The 16,475-nt window shown below is 36.1% G+C and overlaps 1 protein-coding gene across 12 annotated transcripts in view; it reads right to left on the bottom strand.

The window, feature by feature from the left end:
* LOC124157741 (spectrin beta chain, non-erythrocytic 2) overlaps positions 1 to 16,475 on the bottom strand; it is a 218,640-nt gene that overhangs the window by 83,301 nt on the left and 118,864 nt on the right. For 10 of the 12 annotated variants that reach the window (XM_046532735.1, XM_046532724.1, XM_046532725.1 and 7 more), the window contains exons 7-21: positions 16,191 to 16,303; positions 15,455 to 15,642; positions 14,092 to 14,317; positions 13,391 to 13,522; positions 12,884 to 13,105; positions 12,225 to 12,433; positions 10,138 to 10,315; positions 9,106 to 9,117; positions 5,184 to 5,384; positions 4,780 to 4,992; positions 3,125 to 3,352; positions 2,159 to 2,420; positions 1,923 to 2,026; positions 1,597 to 1,752; positions 921 to 1,111 (exon numbers count right to left, since the gene is read on the bottom strand). In XM_046532735.1, coding sequence (XP_046388691.1) covers positions 921 to 1,111; positions 1,597 to 1,752; positions 1,923 to 2,026; positions 2,159 to 2,420; positions 3,125 to 3,352; positions 4,780 to 4,992; positions 5,184 to 5,384; positions 9,106 to 9,117; positions 10,138 to 10,315; positions 12,225 to 12,433; positions 12,884 to 13,105; positions 13,391 to 13,522; positions 14,092 to 14,317; positions 15,455 to 15,642; positions 16,191 to 16,303 — 2,635 coding nt within the window. The remainder of the gene's footprint in view (positions 1 to 920; positions 1,112 to 1,596; positions 1,753 to 1,922; positions 2,027 to 2,158; positions 2,421 to 3,124; positions 3,353 to 4,779; positions 4,993 to 5,183; positions 5,385 to 9,105; positions 9,118 to 10,137; positions 10,316 to 12,224; positions 12,434 to 12,883; positions 13,106 to 13,390; positions 13,523 to 14,091; positions 14,318 to 15,454; positions 15,643 to 16,190; positions 16,304 to 16,475) is intronic. The other 2 variants (XM_046532726.1, XM_046532736.1) reach the window with 1 other exon arrangement.

Below are 16,475 nucleotides of genomic sequence, written 5' to 3'. Positions count from 1 at the left end.
GCAAATATGTAGAACACCCAAGCAGAGAATCAGGAGAAACAAGAGGTCAAACATGAACTTCAAAGGGCTACCAAAACAGCATAAGGGTCTGTGGTAGGAATTATGGAATTATTTCCAGCTACTCATGATCCCACTGGATATTAGGAATACTATGTAAAAACTGCTGAACAGAATTTGTACCCTGGGAAAATCTTGATTACACCAACATTCCTTTTCTTTTCACTAGAAAGTATTAAAAATGTGTTCATCCAGGCATTTCCATCCATACTGTTGTTGTTGACAGCATGTAACGCCAATATATATGTGCGAACTGCCATTGGGCATTTCTTCATAATATGGTATCTTAAGGCAACAAAACTTCTTCACCTGCCTCATAACATAATTTTACCCTCCCACCAGATCTAATATCCATGTTAGGCTGACAGATGGTGAATAAGATGGCATGTTAGGCCACGATGGTACTCCAGCTTCTGATAAACCGCACAACTTTGAGCAACACCAAATTAGATTTCTGAAAGAAAGTCTATCGGTCACAAGACAAGCTCTCAGAAAAGTGTGGCATTTAAAAATGAACTTGTAATAAACGCATGGTAAAATAATTTCTAAGAGAAAAATTTTAAAATAATGAGGTGGCTTTCTTAGCAAGAGCCCACTTGCTGACTGTTTACAAGGATTCTTCTTGATTATAGAGATTTGCTATGGGAGATTTTTCTCCACGCATCTCTCCATGATCAATACAATATTCATACAGAAAAGAAAACTTCCCAAAAAAATAAAATGCAACTGCAAAAATACATTTTCAAGTTAAATAGTAGAATACTGAAAAATCTACAGCTTTGGGGCCCATGCTAACAACAAATCCTCTCTGTTCCTATCCCCTTCCACTGTGGAAGGGTTAACTGAGCAATATCACTTCTCACCTAGATGCGCCTTCCAACGATTTCTCCTTCTGAGTTTTTAACCAGTTAAGATGATCCCACAGGCGATGAATCTGAGCTTGCCTCGCTCGAACCTTCTCCAGCTGGCTGTGACCCTGAGCTTCAAACTCATCCACAGCAGCATCCAAAGCTTCAATTCGTTTAGCACTTGCAGACAAATCTGTGAGGAAATTCTGCCCATGCAAGAAAAGCGATTAATATACATTAAGAGAAACAATTTTGAAAATTAAGAGTCATGAAAAATTAAGAACGAAAATTGACAGAAAAACTTCCGAACTATCTATCATTCATTAACATCACCAAAAACAAGCCAAATCTGGCTGTTAATACACTATAAAATGAAAGACCACACTGAATTGAAGCATTAAGTAATTTTTCATCAAATGTTGACCAAGAAGGATATGATTACAAGCCTTTCAAAACATGACAGAATCCATCTTTCCATCACTTATATTTTTTCCTAGATGGCAAATTTTTTATAACTTTTAATAGAAGAAATTAACTGAGTAGGGACATTACTTGATACCATTTTTTTTTTTATTTCAACATTATACCTAATTTTTTAATGAAACTGAAATGGAATGAAGCTAAACTAAAATGTTGTCACCCCTAAGATTAGATGCAATGATAAGTGAACTGGTAAGACCAGGATACTGACCTCATATTTCCTTTTAGCTGCTTCAACTCCTCCATCAACATCTCTATCTTCTGATCTAAGCATCTTTTCTTTATCCTTAATCCACTTCTCAAAATCTTCACATTCTCTGTAAAAGCTATACAACCGGATGGCATCCTCCAGCATAATTTGTCTTTTCTGCAATGATTGAATGAAAAATGTAAATTTTATACCAGGGTAATTAGAAGAATGCATTATTTATGGAATAAAGTATATAATTTTGATAAAAAAATGCCTAAGTTGTACAGCAGGACAGTGGAATTTAATGGAGAAAAATGGATAGAATGAAGACAGTTCAATGTTATTACCTGAGCAAGCTCTTTAAGATTGTTGTAGGTGTCATTAATTTTCTTCTGTCTAACCTCAACACTTTCAGTATCTGATGTTGACTTTCTTCTCGGTGGTCTCACACCTTGAAAATAAATAAAAGGAATTAAAGAAGTGCTACTTACTCAGGCTGATATTGCAGAATTCATCACATGAAATCATTCATTTTTACTTATCCTAGATAGCAAATCTAGTCAGTTGATCATAAATTTAATACCTGCAGGTGCTCCAGATGAGAATGAATGAGAATGGGAACTCTTTGTCCTATTCGGAGCAACTGGAACCCTAACTGGCTGAGGAACCATGCGTGTTTTTCGGACTCTTCTTCTTTCTTTAATAACTTTTGGTCGTTGCACTTGCACAGGCACAAGCTTTGGTTCAATTTCTTTCACATAATTAGCTGGGACAAATCCATCCATCCCATTCCCTTTACGGACACTCCACCAGTCTTCATTAGTCTTGTTTACTAGATACATGACCTGTTGGATTCAATAAAATGATTTTATTTTTTAGATCAAATCTCAACTTTTAACTGAAATATATCCGTCAAATCTTAGTTCTCAGGAAATTCAACATAATTATTCGCAAATTCAAGCAGGCATATGCACATTTGTGACCACTTTTAAATTAATTTCATTCCACATTTAAAATAGGCCACAGAGAAGCAATAAAGAAAGTTTCAAAATGATGGCATAAGTGAAACGCAATAAATTAGCCACAAGAAATGAATTTTTTTCAAAGCATCAATCTAGCAGCTACAAATTAATGTCAGCATAAGGGAACTGAGCACAACTGCCCAAAACATCTCAAGTTCACAATAATTAAGGAATAAAATGGCCATAGCCCTCCTAGAGCAGCAAGCCAATACATCGGCTATTATGTAGTCCACCATTAAATTTTATGACAATGCAATAATTCATTTTTCACATAGAATGAAAAACATCATTAACTAGTTCAGCTAAAAAATTGTTTAAACAAAAACAAAAATGGATACATGTTTAGAAAATTAGCTTCATTATGTTTCTTTTTCTATGGAGCGGGATTTAATTTATTTCCCCTCACCATTTATTGCTAGCAACCAAGGAAGAAGATTAGCACTAAGAGGGTTATAAATCAGTTGGCTTGTGGTTCACAAAATAGAAGGGATAAGATTGTACTGAGAGTAAAATATTCAAACACTTGCCTCTCCCTTGGCCATCACCATGCCTTGGCCACTAAATGCATACAGAGACTTGACTTGTGGCACAAGTCTTTCCTCAGTGTAGGTTCTCATTTCTGTCCTCTCAACTTCTTCCTCATCCCAATATTCCTGGGGCACCAACCTTACTTCCTGTGTCCAGCTTTCCTCTCCAGTTCCATTGGTCATAGCCATTTCTTCCACTTCTGGAGCCATCTCCTGATCTCCAGAGAGCTGCAACACAATTTACAAATGGAATTTTAACTAGGAATGCTTACATAAAATAATTCATTTATAGGATTTGAAATGTTACTGGTCACCCAAATTCCACACCTACATAAATTACACAAAAGATAAAACTCAACAATTACATAGTATAATATTTTTGGCAATTAACATAGCTTAATATAGAACAGTTTCATTACTTTGAAACTGCAGTAATCTAATATCCCCTAACTCCCAATCTTATGTGCCAAAATTAATCACCTCATTTCATATATTTATAATTTTATGTAATTTGAATACATAACATTACATACTTTCAGGAGCGTATCGTAGTGGGATATATGGCTTGGGGAAAGGAACTCCCCTCCAACCCTGAATGTGTAAAATTCACACGCTTGTGGCAGTCTCTCATTGAGCACTCACTTATCCAACCTTCAGGTCGAAGAAACGAGTGACTAAGAAAGATGAAACGCCAGCATATTCACCTCAAGTTGTTAATATTTAGATTCATCATCACATATTTTCAAACTCAACTTACACTGGAAACACCATGGTACATATTCCCATCATCAAACGGTATATATGTTGAAGAAATTAAGTGAAAGAACCACCATGAACAAGAGAAACAAAAAAACCTACAGGATACACTGCGATACCTTACATGGCCGGGGTTTCTGAGAGGATTTCCAAAATTTCTGAGAGGGCTGTCAAATAAGTTTTACTTAACCATGAGATTCAAACACACAAAGAAAACTGCCAACCTCCTTTGCTAGGTCAAAGACTATCCCCCATAAACTTCAACGAGGGTATCTAATCAAATCTCTGTAGCTTTGGCTAGAATTACATATGGCAAACCTGCAGGACACTGAAATGCTGGAAGGGCTACCAGACAGAAGCTACCTCATGTTTCAGCATATTGCAGAACATATATGAAGGGATCATAACATGATCCCCTATGAGCTATGACTGTCTTCCTTGAGACTTGGAAGACCCCACTCCAAGAAGACACTCTGCCGGCTAATAGTGACTTGGGTGGGAGGAGAAAAAAACATGCAGACTGGCCCATACAAGTCACCATCACCCATAAAGAAACTGCACATGGCCTTGCACAATAGCAAGACAATATATAGTATAGAAAAATGGAATGACGTGGGAGAAATACTGAAAATAAGAAAGTTCTTCCATCCAAGTCCTTTGGAAATCTACAAAAGAACTCAGGTTGCCTGTTGACTTAAGTTGACTGCACCAAAAGATACTGATATGTATAGGCATAGGATATATTTGACCCACAGGACCAGAGTAACAGCCAAAATTAAGTGTTATAGTCACACCAATTTCTGTTCATCTGAGATCATATAAATCTCCCAATTCACTGGGTAAAACAAAACTCTCTTCAAAGAACCACCTGTTACTAAAATTTCAGTCACTGAACTTACCTCTAATTTGGATATGCCGGCCTTGATCAAACGCTCAGCCTGGGTATTAAGGGAATTAATGTCACCAGAATATGCAACTATCTCCCCTTGCAAGTCTCTATGTCGCTGAAGAAGAGCTTGAGCACTGGGTTCATCCTCTCCACAGTCAGTGCTTCCTACTAAAGCTGTTTTCTCCCTTAGCCATGATTCTGCTTCATTGGCATCAGTATAGAACTGCAAAAAAATTAAAAATATTATGGTCTCAAATAATTTTTGTACTACGAATCTGTAACCATAGACATTGAAACCGAAGACAAACTCAGAGGGGTGAGATTTAAACACTTCTACAAGAGGGGTTCTTGTTTACCGATATCTTTCTTATAACTTATTAAATGAGTTTGGCGCAGGCCTCTAAAGTCATGTACCTGATATGCCTCCGCAGCATCTTCCAACTGCTTCTTCCTCAGCAAAGCTAATTCCTCCAATCTTTTCCAATGTGCTCGCAAACTTTCAATTCGAGCTCCAATTTCTGTAGATCTAGGATGACCTTCCTTAATCAACAGCTGACCAGATTCACAAACTCTCTCACATTTCTGTCTTCGAGACTTCATTTCATCAAGTAGAGCCTTTAAAAAAAGTCGGATATAAAAAGTTATTGAAAGCAGTCACAAAATTAAAATATTAAAATGACAACTCAGGCTCTTTGTATTATACAAGGATGAAACTTGGCATGAAAAAATCATTTGCCTTAGCCAGGATTCAAATTGGTACTTTGCACCACCTATTTTGCACCTGTGCGCCTAGCTGCAAACATCGTTACTTGTTTCATGCTGTGCTTTTGATATCTCAAATATTAAAGGAAAAGAATAAATGCCAAACTTTGTCATCTCAAACAAGACTTATTAAAAATGCACAAAATATTTTCCATGAAAAATACCTCCAAAATCCAAGCACAGGTTTACAGTAGTTTTAATTTAACATCTCATCACAAAAAACCGCAACCACCACCAAGTAAGCAAGTCTCTACTATGCACAGCAATACTTCAGAGTAATAGTTTTCTTAGATGGGTAATTAATAAGTTCCATTCACAATAATACCAAACCATTAAAACAATGGGGAACTTGCATGAATTTTTTTTATTTCATAGGCGGACAGAAAATTATTTTCTGAATACAACAAAGAAAACCGCATGTAAATCTGAGTTTTCCTTCGCGAGATATTTAATGATAAATATAACGAATTTTAAAGCGCGGGAAAAACTCCCTCACCCCCCAAGCCACTGCCGACGAAGCCTCGATGACGTCAAAGGTGCCTAAACATCACGCGAAGCTATTGTTGTGATTGTTTGTAATAGTTGCCAGCAGTTGTGAGAGCTTCGTTTGTTAGACGTGTTGATTATTTTATATTTAAAGATAAATATCCGACGATAGAGGCTTGGAAGCCCTCGTATTTTGCATTATTTATAATATTAATATCTGAGTAAGGGCATAAAATACAAACTGGAGCAGTTAAACCAACAATTTGATAATACCTAAATAACATCGTTGTAGGAGTCTGAGCCACGGCCATTGGAAGGAGGATACGTTAATTGTAAGTTGATGTTATCGACGGCATATCATTCATTTAAGTATGTAATTAGAACGATTTTGATGTTTACTAATGTCCGCTTGGCTTTTATATACAATAACTTTATCCGTTTATTCGTAGGTAATGGAGAATTCGTCGTTTAGGACTGTCTGTGCTTGTATTATGGGGTGAATTCCAGTAAATGCAACTTTTGCTCGCTGATTGGAGACATCTAGGAACATTTTTGTGCCAAAATAGTGTTATTTTCAACGTGATATCTCCCGTTAAGCTACTGCTAATAATCACAGTGCCAGTGGTTGTAATGCACAAAGTTTGACAAGGTTGAAAAATATCGGCCAAGAGTTATCAGTGTTCCATCGTGATTGAATTGTAAAAAGTACTATTACGCTATTGATAAATGTCTACCAGTAGTGTAAAAATTGTCAGTGGCGTGCTAATCTCCGTTGTTCACCGTAGATATGACATTTCACGATCACGCTATTGAAATAAAAACTGTGTGTGAAGTTTGTTATTCCATTATTTCAACGAATAGTAGTGAGAAATGTCACCTGTGTCACTTGTGTGGGCTAATTTGAGGGTTTAAATCAGTGAATAAATAGTTGTATTCATCATAACGAGTTCTGTTATTGTAAGTTGTACGTGATGAATATAAGAATGTGATAGTGACATCCAGTTTTTGATAAGAGTATTTGCCTATTTCCCACTATATTTTTATGGTATATGCTAGTATATTGTTTGTGGATTAACCTATATTATTGAAATAGGTTGTAGCTTGTGTGTGTGTTGGCAGCGGAACCGATTCGCGATCTCACGTGTGGATTGTGTGCAGACTGTTTTGCTGTTAATTCGTACCGTAGGACGGATAGGACTACCTTCTCCGTTAATCCGGCGTTGCCAAATTCAACAGCACAGCTTACTCTAATGTCAACAGCACAGCTTACGATCGTTATCCTCCAGTATTACAAGTTTCTTTTACAACTCGATTTGCCGCCGACGCATAGCAATAATTTGTCTTAACAAATTCCATGAGGGTCGTGGCATCAATTTTTGGTGTCCTAAAAAAATGCTGGTGTCCTAACACCCCATGCCACACGCCTTTTAGGCGGCTTGCGGGTTATTATGTAGACGTAGATGAATTTCAGGTGCACTATTCGAACGAGTGGCAACGTTATCATCCATTTTTCTGATAACCAAAACACACGAAGTGAAACGCTTGTACTTCAGCATCCCGATGCCGCATTATTAATATCCCAAGTAATAATCTAGGCACAATAGCAATAGGAAAACTTGCTCAAGAATAACAGAACAAAATAAAGTGACGATGAGCGGCTAAATACTCCCTCAAAACAAATTTCACACCATGCGCTCAGCGTATTTCCCTACTCCCTACGGTTGTTTAGGCACCTATGACGTCACGCCTGGCCTCGGCAACGCTCGGGTGTCTTCGCGCAGTGGTCGGCTCAGAGAAATTTTTCTCGATTTTAAATGCAATTTTTTTATTTCTTTTGATGTCGAATGGAGAAACTGAAGGTATTTTTGCGAGCTAATGTATCCATTTGACTTATTCAAAATAGTTTTTAGAGCAATCTACGACCCATGCAAGTTCCTCATTACTTTCCTTATAATTTTGTTTGAAGAACGAAATATATATTTTTATAATTATGTTTAACCGAAAATAGGAAACATTTTGATAAAAACTTACAAATAAACACCAAAGGAGAGAAGCTAAGTAACATTATGAATGGACTTGGAACCAAAATCAGGTGACATCATCAAAAAAAAATAATTTACGAAAAAGAACAAGTATCAGACACACAGAAAATAAATTTGCATGCCAAACCAACATCTTGGGTTTGAAAACATTTGCAGTTCAAATAATTTTAAAGTGAATATAATACCAAAAGGTAACCTTGATTAAAATATTCGTCACTCCAAATCCCACAAATTTTATATTGTAAGACCTCCAAAGCTTCAGTACCTAGCAATGAAACATCATGAGTAACATAAGTCTGGGATGATCAGGTCCACTGAGAAGGGGACAAGATTTATAGAAAAATCACCAGAGCCTACGATTGATCGCTGAGGAGCTCAGGAAAACTCAAATTTGCCCCATGGCCTGCCTGACACTCAGTAGCTAAGAGGCTCATTTTCTAAGCCAACACATACAGCACTAAATGGCTTACTCACAGTAAAAGTAAATTTTTACACACCAAACACATGTGGTGACAAATATTAATACATCAACCATAACTGCACAAAGAAAATCGAATTAAATCAGTTTGTTTCAAAGGAATCTTCAAATATCTATTCATACTATTGAAACTTAATGTGATAAGTTTCCAGTAGTTGTGGCCACAATTTATACGCACACGAACAATCCCCCTTGCATGGCTGACTGACTGATGAATAAATTCCCAACCACTTCGATAAACACTGGAGGGCTGAAATTTGCACAGAGGTGGGAGATCGGAAAGGATTTGGAGGCAAGAGCCACTTATAAAATTAAGACATTATTTTCCATACTCTCCATTAATTGATTTTTCATTATTCAAAGAATTCTTTAAAATTCATTGCAGCGGAAATTGAAAATATACATACTCAAGAGTTGGCTGGTAAAATTTAAAATTTGTAAGAAAGGAAAGACAAATAACAGTAGAACACTTCATGGAGTAGTGACATATTGACATTATAAAGAAAAACAAAGACAACCACAAGCAATAAACATCAATAAGTAACACTGACAATACAATCAGAACTACCTGGTACTTTGACTAGTAGTAAGGTGATACCACCAGCAGTCATGCAAAAGAAGTAAATCAATGTAAATAGTTATTAGTCTTTCAGTTATAACCTTCAACTAATTTCAATAAATATGTAACTATGTAGTGACATCTCCAGACATAACCTAGCTGAAGATATTTTATCATTATTAAACTTTGATTAATTTTAATAAAAAAGATACCCAATTTGCACAAATCTTAGACAAACACGATTCTGAGAAGACTTCCTAAACACTTCACAAATCATATTAATGTGTAAAGTGATTAATTTAATAAATAATATTTTGAAATTCATTTCCTATCCATTTACATTCATACAATTCATTTGGAATGATTTTTTTAGCATTTTATCATGTGTTGCTCATGCGCAATGAATAATTTTTAGCATGTTATCAAGATATATATTTTTGGACTGAGAGGAAAATTACCAATTTTTTTAAGCCAACTTCATGTCATAACAGAAATGATATCACTAAAAGCCAAAAATTCTCACTACATTTCTATTTCTAATGTTTCATTTTGAGGCAAAACAAGAAAAAGAACCCATTTTTAATAGCCTCCATGCAACCAATGTTGAAGGGCTTTCAAAACTATAAAAAATCACTACATCAATTCGATAGCTTAACAAGAGCTACATTGTGCTTTCTTCAGCATGATTCCAAAAGCTTGATTTTAGAGCTGCGATTGAACATGAGTTAGACTTAAGTACTACAATGATCATCACCATGGATATTATTATTAACAGAAATGCATGCAATTCATGCTTTGCATGTTTTATTCATTGAAGAATATTTAGGATTACTTGACTCAGCAGGTACCATTAATTGCCATCAAATAACAAAAGCACCACCAATTTTTGTCCTTCACAAGTCAGAACAGATTAACGCCACTGAAAAACTGCTTTAAGTCATAAATGCTCAATTATTTTTTAGTAAAGCTAAGAAAATATGATCTATAGTTTAATAATGCTCACATCTACGAAAATCAAAAAATAACTTCAGCAAGCAATACCTTATGCTTTTGCTGCAAACTGAGAACTGCACGGAGATCCTTGGCGGAAATTCCTGCTTTACATACACGTTGCCTCTCTATCACCCATGCCTCCTCCTCTTCCTGGTCTTGTGCAAACTGAAAGAAGTTGCGAGCATCTTCCAATCGAGCACGGCGGGCTTTGCCTTGCTCCAGCAACCTGAAAATAGAAGAATAATATTTTAGCATGATGAGGTCGTTCACTCAGACCCTGAATCACAATTCCTTACCACAATTTTGTAGGTGGAAGAGAAAATAAATTATGTTGAAAAAAACTTTGCCCATTCAGCCATTCCCTTGCATATTTACCAGACGAAAACGTGAAAGTTTCCATCTACTTTTCACAAGATGGTAACTCCATTACAGACCAGGTTCATTTACTAGTTCAGGGAGAGCCTTTCATTGAGCAAAGGATCTTTCACAAGAGTGAAAACAACAACTAATAATACAAGGTCCATGAGGGAAGTCAAGGAGTAGCTGTGAAGCAGTGACTCGCTCGGCATGAGTTATTACTACTAGGACTACTAGATGAATGGATTTGATTCGGTGGACGATTGTTGAACATTTGTGCAGTGCAGGTATCATATTTACCAAAGAAAGGATCTGTGTTAGTCACTTTTTCATCACTATTAGCTAGAAAAGTGCGAGATGAATGGAAAAACAGAAAAATGAGTCTCCTAATTTTTCAAACTCCTTCACATCTAAAAATAATTTCTCTTACACACAGCAAATATACATTGGAACTTTCGAAGATATAGTGAAGTCTTCTCAGGTTTTCCACTGGGTGAGTTAATTGTAGGCCCCCATTTCGATGGCTGCCTCTGCCATCGTCTTCAAGGTATAACAATTCGAGAATGGTGCTTTCCTCTACAGTGGTCAGTTTCGCACCAAAATCGTCAGGTTACTTCTGATTGGCTCACACTAGTTTTTTGCCTTTCCTCCTTGATTTTTCTTAGGGCTGGGTTCCAAAGCACAGCCTGTGTTATGGTTGAAGTTTTTCTTCTCCATTCAGATCTCGATCGCCTCCTTCGTTATTCGGTCCCAGTAGCCATTGGATTGGCTGCGTAATTTGGTGGTTGTTATCTATGCTATGCTCTGCCATGACAGATTTTTGAAATTGGCCAAATCGGATGCTCCTCTTATGTTCCTTCATCCGCGTCACTCCAACATAAGCTTCACTGCATACGCACAGGATTTGGTTAACCCCAGAGTTTTAAAGCTGACGTCATCCTTAACTCAGATGAGTTTGTTTTGCAGCTTTTTAGGCGGCTTATGAATTGTTCTTATGCTATTTTTCTCTAGGACTCCAGATATTTTCCAAATGGCCAAATTCACCATCATCCATCCCAACAGAGAGCAGTGATGTCTACAAGATGACCACGCACACTACTCCACCAAGCACAGTCCATTACCGATGAAGAGAGCCTACCCACTGAAATCTGCCATCTCAAGACCACTTTTTGACAAAATGGCTACTCAGAAAGAGAAATAACACTGGCCCTGGAAAATGCCTTCAAGGATAGGAAAGAGATGCCAACAGAGGGAGACAAGCATATTACCAACGCCCAGATAATATATAGATATTTCCCCAGAGATGGTAGGGATGTATGGAAGGCAGGCGTTGACAAAAGGCTTAGGGGATAGGAGGTGGTAGAGATCCGAATGGAAAGGAAAAACTTCAACCATGACACAGGCTATGCTTTATGCACCGCCTGGAACCCAGACCTAAGAAAAATCAAGGAGGAAAGGCAAAAAACTAGTGTGAGCCAATCAGAAGTAACCTGACGATTTTGGCAAGAAACTGACCGCTGTAAAGGAAGGCACCATTCTCACATTGTCATGCCTTGAAGATGTTGGCAGAGGCAGCCATCAAAACGTAGGCCTACAATAACCTCACATGGTGGAAACCCCAAGAAGACTTCACCAGCATCATACAAAGGGAAAGAATAAGATCATACTTAAAAGATATAGGTCACCACAAAAAATCCTCATCTTCACACAAGATTTAGGCGAACAAATCTCCAAAGTGAAGGACTGAGTAAGAAAATTAAGCGAGATATTATACTTGCCTTTTATAAGCAGCAGCTAGTTTCTCAAGGTGTGCCTGAAGCAATGGTGCTTCTTTGTGACCCTGAGCTAAAAATGCTTGCCCTTGCCGTTGCAATCGACTCTGGGTTTCACCGGCAGCAGTAGCTTGAAGCTCAGTTAAACTGTGCTTCTGCAAAAGGTCTTCTACTCCAAGAAGGTGGCCTCCCACATCAACAGATTGAAACTCAACCTAAAGAAAACAGAAAGTAAACAAATAAAATTAAGTATACTGGAACTTCAATAATTTCTTTGCTTCCCCATTTTATGCTCATTACGCAATTGAAACAAAGGAAAAATTGTGTCACTACCAATTATGTTACATGAAGGCATGACAATAGGCAATATAAAATCACAGTTATAAGTTTAATATCTACCAAGTGGCCCTTAAAGAGCTTCTTAAGTACCAATATTTGTAGTATAATAACCTCAGCACCAAAGATTTGAAATACTAGTTGGTGAAATAAAATCAAGAAAAAAATGTCACAAAGAAATTCTGAATACTGATATTTCTATTAAAGAATTAGATGGAAATTAGCAATAACAGCTACAACGAAATGTCAGCATTTGTTAGGATTCTTTGCTTTCACAAGAAATATAAACATTAATATTCACTAAAAAAAAATGAATTAGATATACAAACCTCCATTTCTTTGATTGTAGCAAGCACTGTGTCAATTTCTCTTAATAATGCCATGAGGCCACAAGCTGTTGTTAGACTAGTACGATGATTTCCCAGCAGAACCAATAGCTCATCCCACCTCGCTAGGATCTCTCTTTCTTTGGCAATAACTCTCTCCTTCCCATGATAATTCTCTCGGACCAATTCATCAGCCATACTGGTCAGGTCGTGAAATCTATCCTCCTACAAATAAAAAGACATTTTTATTTACAAAAAGCTTACCCACAATATGCTTTCCTTCGTTAAGTCACAGATAAAATAATTTGATACATCAGACTTCAGAAAATGACAGTTTTAATACCACTTATAACAAATAAGATTCAACTTGAACCAGTTTTGAACATTACAAAATTAGTATAAATTTTCAGCGATCAGTCAAAGGAGATAAAACTACATACATAGTATCAAAATTAATACATGCATACATTTTTACTATATATATTAAGTAAAAAGAGACTTGAAACTCACACGAGCCAATATTTCAGCACTCATTGCTTCATGCTTGGACATGGTAGCTTCTAACTGTGCAAGATTACTTCCATATTCAGGATCACACAGCACCTGTGTCATGTCTTTCAAAAAACTTTCCCTGAGAACGCTCTGTTGAAAACAATAAACAATAAAATCAAATATAATATTTTGGCTATAATACATACATTGAAATTAATGCTTAGAAAAATCAAATATTATAAATAAAATCATTAAAATGTACACCAAACAGTTCCAATTCACTGCACTGAAGAGAGCAATTTCTTCATATCTGTTTTTCTTCAGATATTTATCAATGAAATAGGTGAAATTAATCAAACAACTACTGATTACTGAGAAAATTCCTATATCACAAATTCAGGAAAGGAAAATATGAAATACTTTTAATATCGTATATTAAAACAGTGAGAACAATTTTACAAGTAAAAAGTAGAATAAAAACAATATTCTTACTAGTTCCATAAAATTTAACACTTAATCAGTCAATGTATGAAAATCCAAAAATTAAGAGTGAAATGCATCAGTTGCAAATAAATCAAATGCATGACTTCACCACAGATAATGTCAATATTTGACTTAAATTATTTTTCATTTTGAAATTCATAACAGAGTAGTATATATCACCATAAGCAATAGCTTCAAAGAAATTATGCACATTGTAAATAAAATTACACACACACCTTTCTCCGAAATTTAAAAGCCAGCTGTTCTAGCCTTTCTTGCCTGAGTAACTCTTGGCGCAGAGCTACTTCACGAGCATGTTCTGCCCTTTCTAATGCCTCCCATGCTCTCTCAATATCATGCACTAATTGCCCATCCATTGGCACAAATTGAGGCTGGTGTAATGACTTCAAATGTGTATTTATATGGAAATATAACACTTCTATTTCACTCCTCTCCCGGTACCTAGAAGTATAAAACATAAAGTTTATTTAATAAAAATGTAATAGCACTTAAGAAAATATTTTCTAACAGGAATTGGCTTCAAAAACATTTTCAAGTTTCCATTACATATTAGCCCAATATGTAATGATACTAAATATAAGTATAAATGTACTTCAAATATAAGCAAAGGATAATTTGCTGCATCAATTCCAGTGAAAGTAAAATAGCACATCAATATTAGAGGCTTCATCCAAATTGAGACCAGCAATTTTATTTTTAAGTAACATCAAAAATGTTACCATATGAGACTGCTAAAAGTTAAAATATTTTTAATAAATATGGTATCTTTGATAATTTAACCCTTTCGCGCCGAATTCCGCACCTGTGCGGCGAGGATGGCGGACACAATAGACCCACGGACGCGGTCGCCCCTTGTGATCCGCCTTAGCGCGAGCCCAGCCCCTTCATCGGCCGCTCAGGTCGACCCTTTCCTATCCTCTCCACGCGGTCAACTACTGTTATTTGCAGTGTGTTTTCCAAAAAAATATTTGTTGCTTACTTTTGAAATCCATTGCTAGAAATTAATTCATCTTTTTTTGCTGACCACATGGAAACTTCAAACGAAATTCTAACATCAATATCAACAGAGGTATAGAACAACTAGTAAATATACAAAATCCGTCTATATAAACGTTAGAACTTCGTTTAAAATTTCTGCAGGCTCAGAAAAAAACACGAAACTCATTTTGAATTAAAAAAAATCGATACGAACAACAAATATTTGCATATATTCTGCGTTAATATTTTAGCTAGTTGACCGCGGACTCGTGCTAGGAAGGGGCTTTTAATCCCTCTAGGGTCTGGCCGAGGAAAAGGATCGGTGCCCCACCGAGTTGGGTCCAAAAATGTTTCGGGAGGGACCCACTGCCTTTAGTCGACGTGGAAAGGCTTCGTACAGAGGAGTAAAGAAAACTTTCAAGAGACTCGTATTGAGGAAGAATTTCCTTCAACGAAGGTCCGGTGCGAAAGGGTTAACTACTGCTTGGAGAGAGACAGACCAAATCATACATAAATTCCTTTGTACCAATATAGCTGCAACACAATTAACTCCCTTCTTCTATCTGTACAAACAGAACAAGAGTATAAATTGCATCTTACTTTGGAGGCTTCTCAACAGTTCGGTAAGTCTTGAAAGCAGTCAATTCACTCTGAATGCCTTCCAGTGAGTTAGGAAATTTATGGTCAGATAGTTGCTTAGTGGTTCTTATTATCCACTCCAACAAATTAGTAGTCAGCATGCTATAGCGCTTCTTCATAGCATCAGCTTCCATCATTTGCCCCACAATCTATAAATCAACATAATTTACATGCACAAAATATAAAAAAACAATAATAAACAAATGAGGAGATTAAATAAACCAGAACTTAGACGAGTACTGTCCATAAATTGTAATAATAAATAATAATCACAAATAAACATATCAAATCATGTGATACCTGAAGATAGTTACGTAAAATATGCAGTCAATTGATGGGGAATTACAAATCCTAAAAATTTCATACGGTTCTACCAATTGATCGATGAGAAAATTAAGCAATCCACAGAAATTATACCTCTTTTAGTATCATAACTAAAAATGAATTCCTCATCATTTACATCAGACACATTCGCAAATGAAAAGGTTAAAGGTAATCTGAATATAAACTCAAAATTGTATGCAAAAAGAATTCAATCAACTATACTCAACCAAGTGATACTTAATTGAAAATAAGAAATTTTAATTTAAACTCAAGGCTTTCAAAAGAAGAAAGAAATTAATTTTATAAAAATATGCAAGCACCAAAATCATCTATTTCAATAATAAAATAGATTGGACGATAAACTATTACTTACATTTGCAATTCTTCTACCACTTTTCATTTCATTTTTCATCCTGGCGAAAGTATGGTAATATGATGCCACATATGTGATGATGGATTTTTCATCTGGTCGATTCGTATCCACATCTATGAAAAAGGACATAAACATTTTAAAGGAAATTTTGCATAGGGCAATAATCATAACCTTGAGGGCACCTTTAAAATCTTCAATTAAATTTTCTCATAGTTAATACATACTCATTTTGATAGATGGATGTTTACATTAATTCAATGCATATTTTGCAGATTCTTTCGATTT

This window comes from Ischnura elegans, chromosome 4 (genome assembly GCF_921293095.1).
Source record: "Ischnura elegans chromosome 4, ioIscEleg1.1, whole genome shotgun sequence".
In the NCBI taxonomy this organism is placed as follows: domain Eukaryota; kingdom Metazoa; phylum Arthropoda; class Insecta; order Odonata; family Coenagrionidae; genus Ischnura; species Ischnura elegans.
This window is presented reverse-complemented; position numbering and strand designations above follow the sequence as displayed.